General features: G+C 32.8%; 4 protein-coding genes and 1 long non-coding RNA gene across 5 annotated transcripts; 2 read left to right on the top strand and 3 right to left on the bottom strand.

Moving 5' to 3' along the window:
• The first annotated feature begins 195 nt into the window (after positions 1-195).
• On the top strand, positions 196-4,881 carry LOC107365901 (uncharacterized). The gene is made up of 3 exons (XM_015933478.3): positions 196-1,283; positions 3,397-3,899; positions 4,194-4,881. The coding sequence occupies exons 1-3, from the start codon at positions 359-361 to the stop codon at positions 4,620-4,622; spliced, it is 1,857 nt and encodes a 618-aa protein (XP_015788964.2). The 5' UTR covers positions 196-358; the 3' UTR covers positions 4,623-4,881.
• A 44-nt stretch (positions 4,882-4,925) lies between these two features.
• Positions 4,926-7,469, bottom strand: LOC149094372 (neutral amino acid uniporter 4-like). The gene is made up of 5 exons (XM_089270198.1): positions 6,749-7,469; positions 6,140-6,286; positions 5,762-6,040; positions 5,345-5,696; positions 4,926-5,249 (listed from the first exon to the last, which is right to left on the bottom strand). Exons 1-5 carry the CDS (start codon positions 6,992-6,994, stop codon positions 4,999-5,001), a joined length of 1,275 nt encoding a protein of 424 aa, XP_089126324.1. The 5' UTR covers positions 6,995-7,469; the 3' UTR covers positions 4,926-4,998.
• Positions 7,470-8,605: 1,136 nt separating this feature from the next.
• On the bottom strand, positions 8,606-12,974 carry LOC107372013 (proton-coupled amino acid transporter-like protein pathetic). Its single transcript, XM_089270183.1, has 5 exons — positions 12,003-12,974; positions 9,968-10,114; positions 9,620-9,898; positions 9,177-9,528; positions 8,606-9,110 (listed from the first exon to the last, which is right to left on the bottom strand). Exons 1-5 carry the CDS (start codon positions 12,246-12,248, stop codon positions 8,851-8,853), a joined length of 1,284 nt encoding a protein of 427 aa, XP_089126309.1. The 5' UTR covers positions 12,249-12,974; the 3' UTR covers positions 8,606-8,850.
• Positions 12,863-15,568, top strand: LOC149094371 (uncharacterized). Its single transcript, XR_016200953.1, has 2 exons — positions 12,863-13,002; positions 13,850-15,568. It is a non-coding gene; the product is annotated as an uncharacterized LOC149094371 (long non-coding RNA).
• On the bottom strand, positions 14,550-18,034 carry LOC107360536 (116 kDa U5 small nuclear ribonucleoprotein component). The gene is made up of 2 exons (XM_015927211.3): positions 17,932-18,034; positions 14,550-17,775 (listed from the first exon to the last, which is right to left on the bottom strand). Coding segments are annotated over exons 1-2 (2,955 nt in total). The 5' UTR covers positions 17,933-18,034; the 3' UTR covers positions 14,550-14,821.
• Positions 18,035-18,092: the final 58 nt, after the last annotated feature.

Here is an 18,092-nt window from a genome sequence, read left to right as displayed (position 1 = left end):
TTTCTCCTCCTTCATCGCCAGTTTTTTTCACCACCCAACCTCCCAGACATTACCTTAAAATATACAAAAACAGAGAGAAAGAAAGATTATAATAGGAGTGAGCAAATCATGATGATAACAATGATGATAGATAACTTTCTTAGAATCATCCTCAAATGAGATTGTCAGGAAAATTGATGATGGGCAATGTTGTCAAATTAAATTGGAATACATAGTTACTCCATAAAATTTTTCCCACCAACTCCAGAAGTCAATTTAGACTAAATCTGTAGCCAACCTTAACCCTAATTAAATCAACAAAACAACAATAGTTATTCACTGTTGATATTGTTTAACCCAAAATTTAATCAACTTCAAAATGTGGACTTACCTCGATGTCCACCTTTACCTTACTTTACCCATTATAGCGTTGGAATACTCGCTTCTCCGACCTTTTCTCAATGTCCACGAATTCATCAAGATAGCCTTTATTTGTTCCAATGCCATGATTTACACAGTTCCTTGGGACAATTACATCGTTTACAATGAAGCCTGGTCTTATCCAATTGATCGGGTTCTCGGTGTAATTGGTTGGGTTCCATACGAAGAGTATGCCTTTTTCATTATACAAACAGTTTTAACGTCTTTCTGGACAATCCTATGGATGAGATGGTCAATCCCTTGTTTACATTTAAATTTCAATCGGTTTACATTTAATTGCGCTCGTTGGTTGCCCATGATTGCCTTAATAAGCCTAACTTATCTAGGCTTTAATCTTGGTACACCAGGAAGCAAAACATTTTACATGGGCGCTTTACTTTGGTGGATTTGTCCGGTAATTTGTTTCCTCTGGTTTGGTGCTGGCAATTATTTCCTGTCTCAATGGAAATTTTCTTTGACCAGTTTCATTGTACCATCAATTTACCTCTGTTGGGTTGATACATTTTCACTGAGACAAGGTATTTGGCACATCAATGAGGCAACAAGCCTGGAATGGTTTGTTGTTCCTGATTTACCCATTGAAGAGGCTACATTTTTCACTGTAGTCAATTTATTGATTGTCTTGGCCAATTGTGCCTTTGACAAGTCCAAGTGTCTTCTTGATTTGTATCCCGATCTATTTCCAGTCAGCCCATCGTTAACAATCAATAGTTTACCCAATTATTTCAAGCAAACCTTCCTCGCCTTCATTGCCAGTGAACCAGATTTACCCAAGCAACGTTTAGATGACTTCAAAGTTTGCCTCAATGTTTTGTCTCGATCATCTAAATCATTTACTGCAGCCGCTTCAACATTTCATTCAGGTAATATAACTATTTATTTAACTATAATCATTAACCTTTAATTGCCATCATAAGCAGAGGGTCTTAGTAAAGTGCTAGTGTCCGCATGTTAAATGTCACGGTGCTTCAAAATGCACTCAAATAAGAGGCCTTTTGATATCCACTACGAGGCTCATAGGATATTTTTTATGGTCACTTTGAGCTTTTTTCAATCAGTCAACAGAGAAGATTTTATATTGACGAATCTCTGAAAGTAAATCAATCTGAAATCTTCATTGAATTTCCCTCTTGACCCATTGCTCTCGAACTTCAAAAAATTTTTGTTTTTCTGTGTTAATCAATCTTATCGATCTCGGAAAACTTATACACGCGGATACGGTAGCTTTTTATGTCGATGAAGATTTGAAGATGAAAACAAAGTTGATAATCCATAAAACAATTGAAATATTGTGACTCTGCTATTTTTAAGCATTTGCATCTTCAATTTTATCAATTATCTTTAACTTTGTATCAACATCAATACATCAAATCCGGTAGATGATTAGTGATCACTGATCAATTGCACCTCATAAAACGCAACACCCTTTCAATAGACTTGATACAAACTGAAAACAAATCATGAATCAGTGCGTGTAAAACCAGGAAATCTGATAATGAAATGTTTCAATTGTTGAACCAGCTTTTTATCACCAGACAAGCTTCAAACAACTAATTCAAGTTCATTTATCTAAAATTCTGGAAATTTGATTTGATTTACCCAGTAATCACAATGTTATTCAGCTTACAAGATCACAGCAAAATCAAAAGCAAAAGACATTCGTTGACCGGTTTATTCCTTCGTGATATCTTGCGAGTTACAATAATTCAAGTCATTTACGCCTTCAGATCAAATCTCAACCCTTTCGACTCTAAATGTATCTATAATTAAACTGTTTACAATAATTTCAATCTGATAATCTCCAGTAGTCCAAATGTACAAGTGCGTGCGATGCAAAATACTTTGAAAATAACAAATTAGCCACTTCAATGGTTAATATCAATCACTGATCAATTTCATGACTAGCAGGAATTATAAAACTGATAGAGTTAAATTGTAGTTGAGATTTGGTGGACAAATTGAGTTATTCAATTCAATTTCAATTTTATAATTGATTGGTTAACCCAAAACCCAAAATATCAAAGAATCAACATTTCTATCTATTGATCTATTGGATAATGATTGTTAATATTAATGGCAAATGTTAAGACCTAGATTTTTGATTAGGTAAGTTAGATATCTGATATACATTGTTATTGAAAATTAACTCAATTTGCACTGGACAGAGTTTTACATAAACTTGTTTAATAATCATTCATGGCATTGACTTGATTACAATCAAATATAATGACTGAGCTTAATCAACTTAATGAATAGACAAATAGATAAAAAATATAAATAGTTTTGAGGCAATTTGTTTGTAATTAAGCTTATCTTGTGTCTAATTTGTTTCCTTATTATATATCTATGAGCTTGTTCAAATAAATTGTATTTCAAATAGCTTTCATCGATTAATTTGTTGTTGATTGACTTTTAAGGTTAAAATACAGTTTGAGTGTTTGTTAGGCCTTATTAATGGATTTAATGGAAAGTTTGTTTTTTGTGAGGACATTTTAACTCGCAATGTGATTGTAATAACCTTTAATTGTTAGAAGCATGTCTTCAACTGCAAGATATCAAGTAAAGACAAATACAATTAAATTATCTTGATTACCAATTCAGTTAGACCAAGGGGAAGATTAAGAATAAGCATAAAAATATTGTCACTCAAATCAGATAAATACTTGACTATGACCAGATTGACTACCGAAAAGCAACCAGATCAAGTACAGAAGAACCTAAATTAGTTGCTTCAATTTTTACTAAATATTAATATCAACCTGAGACTAACCAGAAGTAAGATCGTTATCCTTTGTCATTTGATCAATGAATTTGTAATCCAGGACAATACTATTGATAACATTTATCATCCATAATCATTTAATTATACCACCAGAAATTGATATTCATATGACGTTGATTTCCTTGTAAAAATCAATTCCAACAAAAAAGACTTGCACTTGTTTACCTTGTTTACCTTTTTTCCCCCGGTTCTAGGAATTAGGATCGACTTGAGCATTTTGTATGGATATGCAAGGGTAACAGATGACATGATTGACAACCAACAGGGAACTCAGGCTCGTCAGGAAAAGCTATCAATAATAAACAAATTTTTGGATCAATTATTTGCTTCAAGACCAAAAAATAAATGGACTTACGATGTACCAACCAAAATGGATCCAACAGAAAAGGTTACCATAAATTGGAAAGAATTTGAACATCTTTTATCGGATGAAGAATTGGCAGCATTCCGTTCACTGACACATATTGTTTATTATCTTCCCTCTGAACCATTTTACGAGCTTTCCAGAGGCTATGCATGGGATATTGAGGGTAAAAAAGTTGAAACAGAAGCCGATTTACTTGAATACTCATCATATGTGGCTTCTTCCATTGGAATCCTATGTACCTTTGTAATGTGCTACAAAAGTGGCAAGTTTCCTAATGGGGTAACCAAAGAGCACATTTCAATGATTGAAAGGGCTAAAGAAATGGGCCAGGTAAGGATTGATCCAAAGCAACTTCGTACAATAGCATTTATAAAGAAACACAGAGAGTTACAAATTTTAAAATTAATCAGAGCATTTGCAATTAATTAAAACAAAAACAGTATTTTCCACTTTCTTATAAAAATTTTTAATTAATTTTTCATATTCAAATGTAAACAAAAATATAAACTTGTAATTGACATTAAAAGATGTCGCTTTGCATAAATAGACTCTGGATTTCATTAGGCAATTTCAACTTAATTATCTGGTGATTAACGTTTTTTTATCATTTTCTTGGTTATTTAGGTGTTACAGATTGTAAACATTGCTCGTGATATTGTTACTGATAGTCAAACACTGGGTCGTTGTTATGTTCCTTCTAATTACATGGATTCACCGGAAAAAGAACTGAAGTTACTTAAAGATGATAGGAATCCTTGGGCCTTAGGTGAGGATAAATTGAAAAGATATGCTCTTCAAATGCTCAATTTAGCTGACGATTATGCTCGAACTGCTTTAAATGGTATTGCTCTATTACCTAGTGAAGTTCAAGCTCCTGTTCTGGTGACAACAGAAATTTATCGAATGATTGGTGTTCAAATAGCATCTCAATCAGGTTATTTGGAGAGAGTTTATGTTTCCAAAGTGAAAAAGCTAATGATTGCCTTAACTTGTATGTATGCAAAATTTATTCGTATTCAAAAGAAATTTAGTTTTCATGAAAAATCAAATTGAATTAAGTTCACCTGATAATCATCAAATAGTTTTAGCATAATGGAATGACAAACCATTAGATGTTTTTTAGCATTAGTTAACATGAGCACATTGAAATTGTTAGTTTTGAAATATTTATATTGTTGCTCATTTTAAATTGTAAAATTGTGTATCTATTTTATCCTAATTGACAGCCAATTAGATTGTGCCAATAAATTTCATTATATTTGTTAATAAGGTAAATTAAAGAGCCAGTTTCAACTTTTCTGGTTGACAATCATTAATGGTTTATAAATTATTTAGAAGGAAAATAGACTAAAAGGGTTTCATGCATTACAAAAATTTATTTACAATTGCAAGGTAAAAATTTTACAAAATTAAGTGTTTGTTCACATTATCATGAAGCATGATAGATAGCTGTGATACTTGAAAAGGTTCCGAGAAACATTCCGGTGAAACCAAATATCAATAAACAGATAGCTTTGATTTTAATCCAGTTCCACGTTAACCATCCATAGTTTTCACGATCTTCCCAAATAGCAGCATAATGAATGATCGGTGGAAAGAGGATAGCAATGGCTGTACTACAGAAAGCACCAACCAAAGATATTACGAGATCAAGATGAGGCACAAATGATGCTAGTACAACTGGATAAGGAAAGTTGACAGAAAATGAAGAAATAAGTAAACAATCAAAATTAAAAGATAATATTGACTTTTCGTATTTGGTTAGCAAGACTTACATGATGATAAAACAAATAGAGCACGAAAAATTGCGTTAGAAATAGCCATTTTCTGCCATTTTGAAGGCAATTTCGACTGAATCAAAGGCCATACAATGTTGATGGGTAAAAAAAATTGTAATGGGTAAGATAAGAAAACTGAAACTGCAAACATCAATCGTATAATATCGAACATAACCTTTGGTGGAAGGTTAATTGTTACACTGTCAGCAATATTATCTCCAAATTTAAGGTAACCGAGGAAGCCAACTGCACAATTTAAAAGCACCACCAATGTCATTCCCACTGATAAAACACCAAAAGGTCCAGTAAATTTTTCTGGTCTTTTCATTGAATCTTTTATGGGTAAAACCTAAGTCAAAATATGAAGAAATTAGTCGATGTGAAAAGGATTGTTTCAATCAATAATCAACTTACGATAGGAATACCCTCAAAAGCGAAGATAGCGGTTCCAAAATAAAGTGGAAATGTTTCCCAATTGAAAAATTGGACAGTTTCTAGCGATGGCAGGTTTTGACTTAGAGTTATTAAAATTATGAGGATTCCTATTCCTTGAAGTAAATTTGCTATTGTTGATGCAATGGCAAGATGCTTTAGAGTTTTGATCAAGTTGAGAGCTGCCATGAATGGATAGCAAATAATAATGTAAAAATAGATTCCAAATTTTGCAGCTTCTTCAGAATAATTTGAGCATACCTGTTGATTGAAAAAATAGTAAAATAACAAGTTAAAGAGTCATTCGATATCAACTATCTAAATCTAATTGTTTCAAGTATTTCATCAAAGCCATATTACCTTACGAAAACTTTCAGCAATAAATAAAACGTAAACCATGGTTATGCCAAATTGAGAGATTGTTAGAAATGCTGAAATCAATTTGCTCATCAAATTAGCGTATGGGCGCAATAAAGGTGGACCATGTTCAAATGCCTTCTCCGCTGTCTGATAAAAAATAAGACCAAAATCAAGTTAGAAAGTACTAATGTAAGTCAAAATTGTAACAAGGTTAATGAATGTGTTAGGAATGGTTAATGAGGTTTCCTTCAAAGTACCAGTGTTCTTGAAGAATGTAAATATTTCAGTGAATGTGCACTGGAATTGAAGTGCTAAATGAGGGAAAATATTATAATAGTTATCAATCATCAGCTGAAAGATAGTCTGAGGTCGATTACATTTAACAACAAAAGAGATTTCTATGAATCAGAGAAATCAGTAAACATTTAAACAGAAGTATTTTTTGTTCCTGATGAACCTGATTAAACAATTTGAAATACAAAAGGGATTGCAGTTTGTTTTACCAATCAATCTCAAATAAAACTTGTTACACATAAATGATCAACTCTAAACACAGAAGTTGCCATTTCAAATATCAATGAATCAGATGGTTAAAAAATAGACACCAACCTCTTCGTAACTGAGCTCTGTTTGTTTCAGTTTGACCGTTAATTTACGATTAGCAGTGATCAGAAGAAATATCGCATGTAAACAAATGAATCCAATAACCGGTAAAGTCAATACACCAGCAAAGATACCAGAATTTTTAAAGGCATTTGGCATTGATAATATTCCAGTTCCAATATTTCCTTTCAGCAAATTCATGAAAGCGGCAGTCACTGATGCCTTGGTATTGTCCATATCGTAAATGGTCATTTTTCCTTCCTTGAGTTGAACGACCAGGAATCAAAAAAATCTCGACCTAAAATTGACTTGAAGACAAAGGTCTGAGTCGCCAATGGAATAACCAATATCTCAAATATAATAGAGATAGCGTTGAATGTTTTGGAAATAGTTGGTGATTAAGGTTGACACAAAGGTACATTAATTTTAAATTAAAGACCTGCTTTAACAAGACAATTGAAAAAAACTAAACAAGAAACAGCACAAACAAAAATTTAAAAGGGTTAAAATTAACGGACAATTCAAAGGAGATAGTGAGGGAAGATGTGAGACAAAACAAAACAAAATAAGGGAGCGAACTTTGGAAATGTATATTTGGGTAAATCAGCTGCAGCTGTATCAACTATAGTGAGTGACGATTTTTTAAGGAAAATCAAGTTAATAGTTTCGTTTGGTGACAGTGATTGTATTATAAACGCTGATGGTAACAAGGTTGGTTAAGAACTGTTCTTCACGATGACAGTTACGTTTTTATTTATACCTTAAATAACATTACTCGATGTTTTACCTCTCTTTTACCATTAATAGATAAACTATCCTCCGTAATAGTACTGTGTTTACCTTTTTTAATGTGTCTTCACATCATCATTTGGTAATTTACATTAATTAGCAACAATAAATAGACAAGAATAAAAAGGCAAAAAATTCCATTCCAGTAATTCAAGATGATACCAATTAATTTTCCGTGTTTCTTGTTTATTTTCATTTTTCCACTTCTTCAATCGGGTGTGATATGGATACTGAAAGGTGGATCAAGAAAAAGGCTGTCTAATTGATTTCACGTTTGCTGTTGCGAACTTGAGATTTAATTTTTATATCAATATTAGCAAATTGTTGTCTTTTATTCTCTAGCTTGAGCTTCACAAATTGTTGTTATTGTTGAGGAAAGCTGTACAAAAAAGTGCTGAAGAAATGAGTCTCGTCCAATTGATATCTGATCATCAAATTCAACAATTTTTTTATACAACTCTTACAGACTCATGAAAGTTTCAAGCTTATGGCTATCTAGTATGACTGTAAGAGCATTTTGACATTTTTACCTTCTTTAATGCATGTAGTCCATGTTGTCGGGCATTAGATATTACGATCATTTGATATCGTTATAAATCGATTGGTAAACTTGGGATAGCATTATGTCTAAAAATTGGCAATCCTGTCAAGACTTTTATTGCATCTGGAAATTTCCACCAGAAATCACCCTTTAATTGTGCTAATCTATTTCATGGAAGTAGTGTAGAACCGTTAGTATCCAATAGTTTGAATAACTATTTTTATCATGAACATCAGTTCGTACTGCCTCAACTTTATTGCTTGATTAGCTTTGTTTTACAATGTAAACAAAACAATTTTACCTTGTAGAACGACCTAGCTATGAGATTAGATTGAGCTATTAATCAAAATATTCCATGTATTCCAGATATCAATTACACAATACAAACTAAGGTAAAGCAAAGATCATTAACATATGAAAAAGGTATTGATATTCAAGTCAAAGAGACGAGTTGAGGTGAATCAATGAACTAACTGAAATTGAATTAGCAATGATATATTTAAACAGAAAGATTGGTGAAATAATTAGACGAGTTTCTTCTGATTTGTTTGTTTATATTTTCGATAATTCAACTTAGGAAAAATCCGATGGATTTATCTATCTTTGATAGAGTTTCGTTTCTTAAAATTGAATGTTTTGTAATGGAAAACACTGCTTTTGATTGAAGCACATAGTTTCAATGGTATGAATAACAATATTTACAAAAATTAGATGTTAAAAACAGTTTAGCATATTTTAGATCTGTTTGCTAATAAGATTAGATAATCGTTAGATATATTCAAGGTTCATCTGGAGCATTCCAAATAGCTATGACGCTGGAATAGGTTCCAAAAAATAAACCAATAAAGCCAAATATAAGTATTAGGACAGCTTTGGTTCTTATCCAATTCCACTTGAAACGTCCATATTTATCACGATTTTCCCAAACAGTAGCATAATGAATCATGGGTGGAAACAAGACGGCAATAGCTGAGCTACAGAAAGCGCCAACCAAAGATATAACGAGATCAAGATGAGGTACAAATGAGGCTAAAATAACTGTACAATGAAAGGATATTGATTAGTAATGAGATTTGTTTACGCATCAAATGGATGAAGACTTACAAGATGAAAAGACAACAATTGCTCGATAGATTACATTGACAAGATTCATTTTTTGCAGTTTCAAAGGTAATCTTGATTGAACCAAAGGCCATAAAATATTGATCGGTACAAATAATTGCAATGGGTAAGATAGGAAAACGGCTGTTGCAAACATGAGTCGTATTATGTCATAAATAACTTTGCATGGAAGGTTAATTGTTACACTTGCGGCAATATGTTCACCAAATTTAAGATAACCAAAGAATCCAATGAAACTGTATAAAAGAGTCACAATTATCATGCCAATTGATAAAACGCCACAAGGTCCAGCAAATTTTTCAGGCCTTTTCATCGAATCTTTGATTGGTAAAATCTATTTTTGAATAGAGAAGTATTTTTGTTAATTCAAATATTAAAAGTAAATTACTGTTTTGGGTTTGAAATTAGCTACAAAATTAACTTACAGTAGAGATACCTTCGAAGGAGAAAATTGCAGTTCCGAAATAAAGTGGAGTCGATTCCCAATTAGTATATTTTACAGTTGACAATGGAGGAAGATCTTGACATAAATTGATCAATACGACCAATATACCGATTCCTTGGAGCAAATTTGCGATCGTTGAAGCAATTGCCATATATTTAAGAGTCTTGATCAAATTGAGAGCCACCATGAGTGGATAGCAAGCCATGATGTAAACAAAGATTCCAAGTTTTCCAGCTTCATCGGAATAATTTGATAGTACCTTAAGAAATGAAAAATAAGAAATTTATTAGCTTCAGAGATTTTTTAAAATTTAGATCTTAAATGTTACCTTACGAAAGCTTTCTGCCACAAATAAGATATAAGCCACTGAGATGCCGAATTGAGCGATTGTCAAGAATGTGGAAACCAGTTTGCTCATCAAACTGGCGTATGGACGAAGTTGAGGTGGTCCATGTTCAAACGCTTTCTCAGCAGTCTGATTAAAGAAAGGACAAGAAAACAAATGATTACATCGGAATTTTAATAGATGAAATGAATAGAGAGGTTGTTATAAAAAGACACATAAACACAATTGTCACACTTATCCATAAATTGACACAAATATTGAAAAAAGATGGGCAAAAACTGGTAAAATAAACTTTTTTCAAATCTAGACTCTGTTATTATACTTTTGAACATATGGATAACATTTGTGTGCCTTTATTTTAATCTTCAGAGTGCAATTTTCAGTTTTAAATTAACTTTAATTAAGCAAATGCATTATTCCGACAAAGCTTAGACTAATCCAATCAGAAAGAATTGAAAGGATTACTTAAAAATCAGAAATCAAGAAGAAAATCATGTGGCCTTATACTTTTGACGAGCAGTGTAGTTTGAAGAGACAGAAAAACTGAGTTCCTTTGTGCGATTTTAAAGGTTTTACGAGTGATAGTTTTCGAGAAAATCTAGGCTAAAGTTGAAACTTCGATCGCCTTTTGTACAATAAGGGAAGCAGATTTTTCACGAAACTCAAGTCACTATTATAACTTTTGATGACCATTAAATCTAATGTTTGGTGAAAGAATGATGATTGTAGGTGCTACCATTGTCGAAATATTTAGGTTCAAAGTTTTTAGTCTGGCCAAAATCAAGAGAACTGTTGTTAAATCAAAAAAAGTATTTGATCCATGGTGTGTACAAACAATTTTCATGGACCAATGATAAGTTTCAGTTCTCTAGCTTTTACAGTCACAGAATGCAGTCGGTTTAAGTAAAAATCAAACTGGTCTGTTTAAAAGGTAAATGAAAATTATATTTCTCAAAATAAGTATTTTCTGGTTGATTATGAAACGTTTCATCAAAAAAATGAGTTTCATGTAAAAATCTACTTCCATTATTGCACTAAAGGTTTCAATTTTCAATTTCGAACTCGATTTTCTCGAAAACTTTTGATCAGAAAAACTTTTAAATCTCAAAAAATGGATTAAATACAATTAAACTTTTCAATTCAATGATTCGTAAAGTTAGAATAAAATTGACCCAGCTTATGAAATATCATGTAAAATTAATGAAAAACTGTTCTACTCTGAACAACAATCTTCCAATTAAGCAAATTACATAAGCAAATAATAAGCAATTATGTTATATTATATGACTAAATGATGAATGTTTTGTGAATGGTTGCATAACAAATAGTTAATTAGGTATTGCATTTCCAAATCGAAATGAATCAAATTAATCACTGAGTTGTTTTTTTAATCAAGCAATTATATGAGCAATTTTCAATTCTCTCTCGATTTTTTCCTGTTGTCAAATTCAGTTCAGTATCGATATCATTCTAGGTTGGTATTGATGGAAACTTTTAACTTTTAATCTACAAATGATTCTTTTAATTTAGTATGTCAATGGGTTTACCATGATCGTAATTAGCAATAGAATCTGTAATTAATTTCGACATTGGCCGAGTAATTAAACACTTACAATTTGTTAGAGATGAATCTTTTGACACTTCACTGATTCTAGGCTCATTTTTACATCAAAAGGTATTGATTGTGTGATGGCAAAGCCTCAATTGGGTAACAACTTCATCGGATTCAATTAAATTACACTTTAATAAATAAAGAATCACAAGAATTAGAGAGAATCATTATCAACAGAATTCAACCTTGATAGAGAAATACTCAAGTAAACAAGAATTAATGAAGATTGATCAATATTGATCACCAAAATCTGTTCTAATTGTTTACATGTTCAACTGTTTTGGCTTTAATCTTAAGACAAACAAAGCTGGTCTTGAAAAGTGTTTAAAATTGGGAAACAAACTGCGATTCGTTGCTTGGTTGATCTAATAGGCCTGAAAAACTGTAAATTATTTATAAACATACCTCTTCATAGCTGAGTTCAGTTAATTTCAATTTCTCGCTCAGTTTACGATTAGCAGTGACCAGAAGAAACATTGAATGAATACATATAAACCCAATAACTGGTAAGGTTAATATACCAAGAATTATACCAGAATTACGAAAGGCAATGGGCATGGATAAGATTCCGGTACCAATATTACTCTTTAATATGTTCATTAAAGCTGCTGTAGCTGATCCTTTGACATTGTTTTCCCCAGAAACGGTCATTTTTCCGTCAGATTAGCCAAATCAACCAAAGATGAAATCAGCAAATTGGTAAGAACAGGTTGAGGAATAGCGAGTTGAAGTCTCAAACGACAATGATACAACCAATATCTCAAATAAAATGGAGACGGCCCAATGTGTTCGCAAAGTGATTGGTGATTAAAACTAACACAAAGGTACATTAATTTTAGCTTAAAACTTGATCGGTTTAACAAATTGTAACAATTAAAGGCTAACAACCAAAACCAAAGAGTCAGAGGCACAAAAACAAAAAAGGTGGGAATAACCCAAGAGAAGGCAAGAATGGAGTAACGGACAAACAATGGAGACTAAAGTGGGAAAACAAGGAACACACAAAAGTACACAGTTATTATTAATTGCTGGTTAAACAAGTTGAGATGTTAATTGATTACGATGGGTTAATAATTAAATGAAGATAGTAACAGGATGAACCAAATAATTAACAAGTATTTATATTAATAAATAAAATAGCTCGATAATCATGTTTTTGTGGCTTTCAAGGTTTACATTACTTTGTATTTTGTGCCTTTTCCATCAACCAATCACTACACGCCATCTTCAAAATGTGTTTACTATCACCTATTCATCTTGGATACCATCATGAAGTAATTTACATTGATAATCACCGATAAATTAGACCAGAAAACTTCCATTCCAGTTAAGATTAAACATAGTTCTTATTCATTTCCATCCTCCCTGGATTCAGCAGGGGACTGGTGAGGAGGAGCAAGAAAAGGTTTGTAATATCTCTTCAATCAATTGATCAAAAGGTTCATCTTTGTCCTTCTTAACCATCTACCTTTACTTTTGCCTCGTTTAATCTATCCTTTTCCTAATCAACTAACTAATTAATCAAGTCAATTAGACATTGATTTGGTCTATTATTATTTAACTGATAAAGAAGAAAGCTATTAGCTTCTAATAATTAGAAGCAACAGTTAATCAGAAACATTTGTTTTCATCGTTTCTCTTAATAAACCAAATAAACGGACTGCTGTAAAAGTTCGTTTACTTTCATTTCACTTGTTGTTGTTGATTACATTTCGATCTTCAATTGTTTTGTTTTCTTGTTACTGCATATATTACAATTGATGAAGACTTCCAATTAATTGTTTGCAATCATTGACACTTGATTTAATTATTTCCGTAGATTTTATCAAATAACTTGATTTGTTTTCCATGTTTTATTCACAGTTTACTCTTTAATTCATCATAAGTATTGATCAATCTTAGTTAATTAGTCATATTTAAAAAACTAATTTCTTATTAAAAAATATCTTCCCATCTAATGATTATATCTATCAGGATCAAGATATCTTCCTTGGCCAACTTTTGTTTCGATTAGTTTCGACTTTTAAGCTCAAGATTCAAGCGCTGCAAAATCATGATAAATCTATTTGATTTAGAGATTCTAATTGCTTCTGGAGAAACTAATTAGATAATTGATCACGTATTGACAATCTTGTTAGCTCGACTTTGATTTCCTTTTAATGAAATAACTCTTACAATTGAACGGTCGCTTTTCCAACTAATATCCATCATAATTTAATCCATGTTTTCAATTTATTTTGTTGCTGATTTAGAAGCTATTTTGGATATTTCTGATCAATGCTGGACAGACTAAACGAATCTTGATGGCTGATGGATTGAACATTTCTGATACATTAACTGGAAAACATTAAATTATGGTGGATAATACTTTAGGCTAATCAGGCCAAAGACTGAGACTGATTCCTAAAAATGATTCCAAATTGACAGGAGATGAAAATGCTATTATTAGTTGCTTTTATTGCTATAATTTCTGGAGATTTGCATGAATGTGACTATTTACAGTTTAACCTTCGATGGAATTTTTCAGCCGCTATCTTACAATCGTTAGTGGAATAAACGTTAACTGTAGACGGAAATTGAGTTGGAAATGATGATGCGAATCTCTAACCTGACACAATTTATCTCAATTGTAGGAAAAGTTTACTAACATATTATTGGTAGCCATGATGGTACAAACCATCATTGGTTTATGGTGAATTTATCATGAAATCACCCCCTGCCAGTGAGCTTCGATAGTAGAGCCACTTAATGAGGGTTTCCGATTTAAGAGCATTTCAGAAGCTAGAAATGAATTATCATTAGCTGTTAATCTATTATCCATTTTCAAGCACCTTTAATGAGCATTAAGACCAACGTAATTGTATCTAAAATGTACTTAAGCAATATTGGAAATCAGATAACGGGTCACAAAAGGAATGAGCTAAATCAATGGTTTGAATTAATTTGAAGGCATTTGTAAACATTTAAGATTTTATTTTATTTTTCATTTTGGAAACGGTTAATATCAATGGAAAGGGAAATTTTCAATCAAGTATTTAGCAAGTTGCAAGATGCTTGCTCAATGTCTATCTAATAACATTAATGATTGAGTGTCAATTATTCAGTGTTCAGCTCTTAACACTTTCTCACTTTGATTGAAATTTACAGTTGCGGAAGAATGATAAGATATAAATGAAAATGAGAGATGATGGAAAGGTACAAATGACAGAATTTGTTAAAATTAATTACAAACTCATGGCATCAGCTTTAGCAAGTTCGAGTAGCATAGGGTCATCGAAAAATTTGTTGATTGTCACATCTTCACTTAATCCTTTTCGTCTTCGAGTTTTTATCATGAACTCTCGAGCCAAGTGAGGAGCTGGTTGCGGCTCTAATGGTCTAATTACGAATGATTTATCCAATGGGTCACCAGGAACAATTTGCCAATGATGGAAAACTGAAAGGCAAAACGCCTGGCCTTGAGTATGAGTTCGTAGATCAGTCTCAAAGCCAAATGAATCAATGGCAGGAATAAAGGCTTTCACTGTGTATAAAGGTGATCCTGGAACGGGAATATCTTGTGTAATGTGACCTCTACGTTTAGATAATACTGTATAAACAGCAGAAACACAATCAGCTGGTGCCAAAACTTCCACAAAATAATATGGTTCCATAAGTCGAGGAGTTGCCATGAGAAAAGCAGAGTAAGCAACGCGACGAGCACTCGGAATTATTTGACCACCACCGCGATGAATTGGTTCATTTGCTACTACAGCATCCAAAATTTTAAATTTTACATTACGAATGGGTTCTTCACAAAGTGGACCTTCACGGGTGGCCCATTGGAAACCTTGAACGATACTGTCTTTTACCATGCCAAGTAAATTTTTATCAACTTCAGAAGGAAGCGTATCATCAACGAGAATATTAGGGCCACTTTGATCTGGTCCAAAGGCCCAAATGGATCGAGCAGCAAGCAAATCCCAATCATACTTTTTCTGGAAAAATTCACCAAGCTTCCGCTTAGGCCAGTTAATTTGAACAATTTGGTTTTCAATATCTTCAGCTAGTCCTTTCTCCAAAGGCTCGGCAATCATTGTTAGTTTATTTTTTTTATTTGGTGTTTCGGCAAAACATTTAAGTGATGATGTTTCTACGACAGTTTCGCAAAAAGATACGACAGGATCGGCAACTTTGATGTCAATTTCTGAATACATTTTCCGCAAATCATGCATAACACAGTCAAGATATAATTCACCAGTACCTAAAATGACGTGTTCTCCACTTTCTTCTACCTTAGTTTGTAATAAAGGATATGATTTGTTACATTTACGTAGACCTTCTAACATTTTAGGTAATTCTGATGGATTAACAGGTTCTACAGCGATTTTAATAACTGATTGAGTATTGAATTTAAGGGGTTTAAAGATGAAAAGTTCACCATCATAAGAAGGATCAACAATGGTGGCTGTTTTCACAATTGCTTGATCGATACCTTCGATGAGTACCCAATTACCACAGGGAACTTCTTTAACCTCAATACTGTATCTTGACTCATAAATCCATAAGCGACCAACGGTCATCATTCGAGAATCCTCTTCATCTAAGCTTGAATAACCTTCGCCCAATATCTTTACGGTTTGTTTAGCTTGCAGAGTTCCGTTTACCACAAGTCCAAACACATGGAAAGTTGACGCATCTTGGGTTGAATATTGTTTAGTCGTGTGTACAACCAGAACTCCATTAGGATCACATTTGATCATTTCTTGAGCTAACGGCGAGCTAATCGGGCCTTTCCATGTTGTTTCAATTCGATATTTTGAATTTGAGTTTGGAGAAGGCACATGTTCAACAAGCATATCCACAAATCCATTGAAATTGCCATAATATCTTTGACAAATCAGACGAAGCAAAGGTCTTATATTCAGTTTAGCCTCACTTTTCGTTAATCGGATACCAAGCTCCCCAATAAGATCAGGTAAAACTGTATCAACATCACCAACCACTTGCGCAAATAGTTTGTAAATTGGCTCTAAAATAAATTGGATGAAACTTCTCTGTGAAGCATTTGTTGGTGCTTTTTTCGTGAATCTTCGATTAGTATTGTCAAAGTAAACATCTCCCCAAAGCCGAGCAGCAAATTCATCAGGATTGAATGAGTTACCATAGGATTCAGCATAATGATAAGCAAATGATTTAAGTGTGAAACAAACGTGAAATTGTGATGTTGCAAAGCATACATTACCAAATAAAGGCGATAGTACCACTCGATCTTCTTCATCAGAATACAATTGAATCAATCCATTGATCTCATCAACTATGTGTCTCAGTTTATAGTATGCATCAAGAGGAGGCAGTTTTAGTTCCGTTATCAGTCGATCAATCTTGTTTATACAAAGAGTAAGAGCTGAACCTTCTTGAATAGCATGCTTTAACAATCTTTCTGTATTAAGCATAACACCCTCAGCAGCATCTACAAACAATACAACTCCATCAGATAATCGAATCGCTGCAGTAACTTCATCTGAAAAGTTAACATGACCAGGAGTGTCAAGAAGATTAATCAGAAATGATTTACTTTTCAAATTCTGCATTACGATGGTAATAGGCGAAGCCTTGATGCTTACTCCTCTCTCTTGTTCAGTATAGAGAGTATCTGTATACCGATAACTTTTGCCGTCTTTTTGACCAAGATCAACGTGAGATTGTTCAACTATACAGTCAATAAATGTACTCTTGCCATGATGAAGATGTCCGACAAGCGCAACATTTCTGATAAGATCTGGTGTATCCATCAGATCAGTCATGAACTCCAAGCTATAAGTTGTTTGAGGTATATCCGAAATTTGGTGGGAAAATGTGCTTGTTTTGACCGATTTAATGATTGGCTCAGTCAATGCCTGGTTATCTTCTTCTTGAACTAAAGTTTCTACATCAGGTCCATAAATTTGCTCTGCCGATGGGTAATATTTCTTATCTTCATGCAAGACAATCTCATTACCAGTTGGCTCATTGTCATCATCATCAGAAGCATCACCGGTACCCATAGCACCTTTTCCCCTATCATCATCACGATCATCCATTTCCTCATCGACATCTTCAACCTCGGGTTCAGAATCATCCTCAGATGATTCTATATCTGGTCCGATATAATTACCAAACTCATCGTATAATTGTTCATCTGGAAATGCACCACTCACTATTAAAGAAATAAACAAAAGCGAAAGAAATAATTAAGCATCGAAATCTACATCAGTATGGAATGATTCGAAAAATGATGAAAGTAACTAAATAATAATAATTGGCACGGATTATAATCAGTCTGTTTGTGCTAAAGAATGAGAATATTACTTACTTTTGAGAAGATAATTTAAATTCAACTAAAATTATTGACTAAAATATTAATAAATCACTCAAAATACGTTTGAAAATATAAACCATTTAACTTGGAAAACTGAAAAGATAAAGTGTGATATTTAACAAACACATGTTTTCTAGCCGACTTTACTCATCATG

Source organism: Tetranychus urticae, chromosome 1 (genome assembly GCF_039701765.1).
Source record: "Tetranychus urticae isolate SD_2017Ah chromosome 1, NJAU_TeUrti_SD_1.0, whole genome shotgun sequence".
In the NCBI taxonomy this organism is placed as follows: domain Eukaryota; kingdom Metazoa; phylum Arthropoda; class Arachnida; order Trombidiformes; family Tetranychidae; genus Tetranychus; species Tetranychus urticae.
This window is presented reverse-complemented; position numbering and strand designations above follow the sequence as displayed.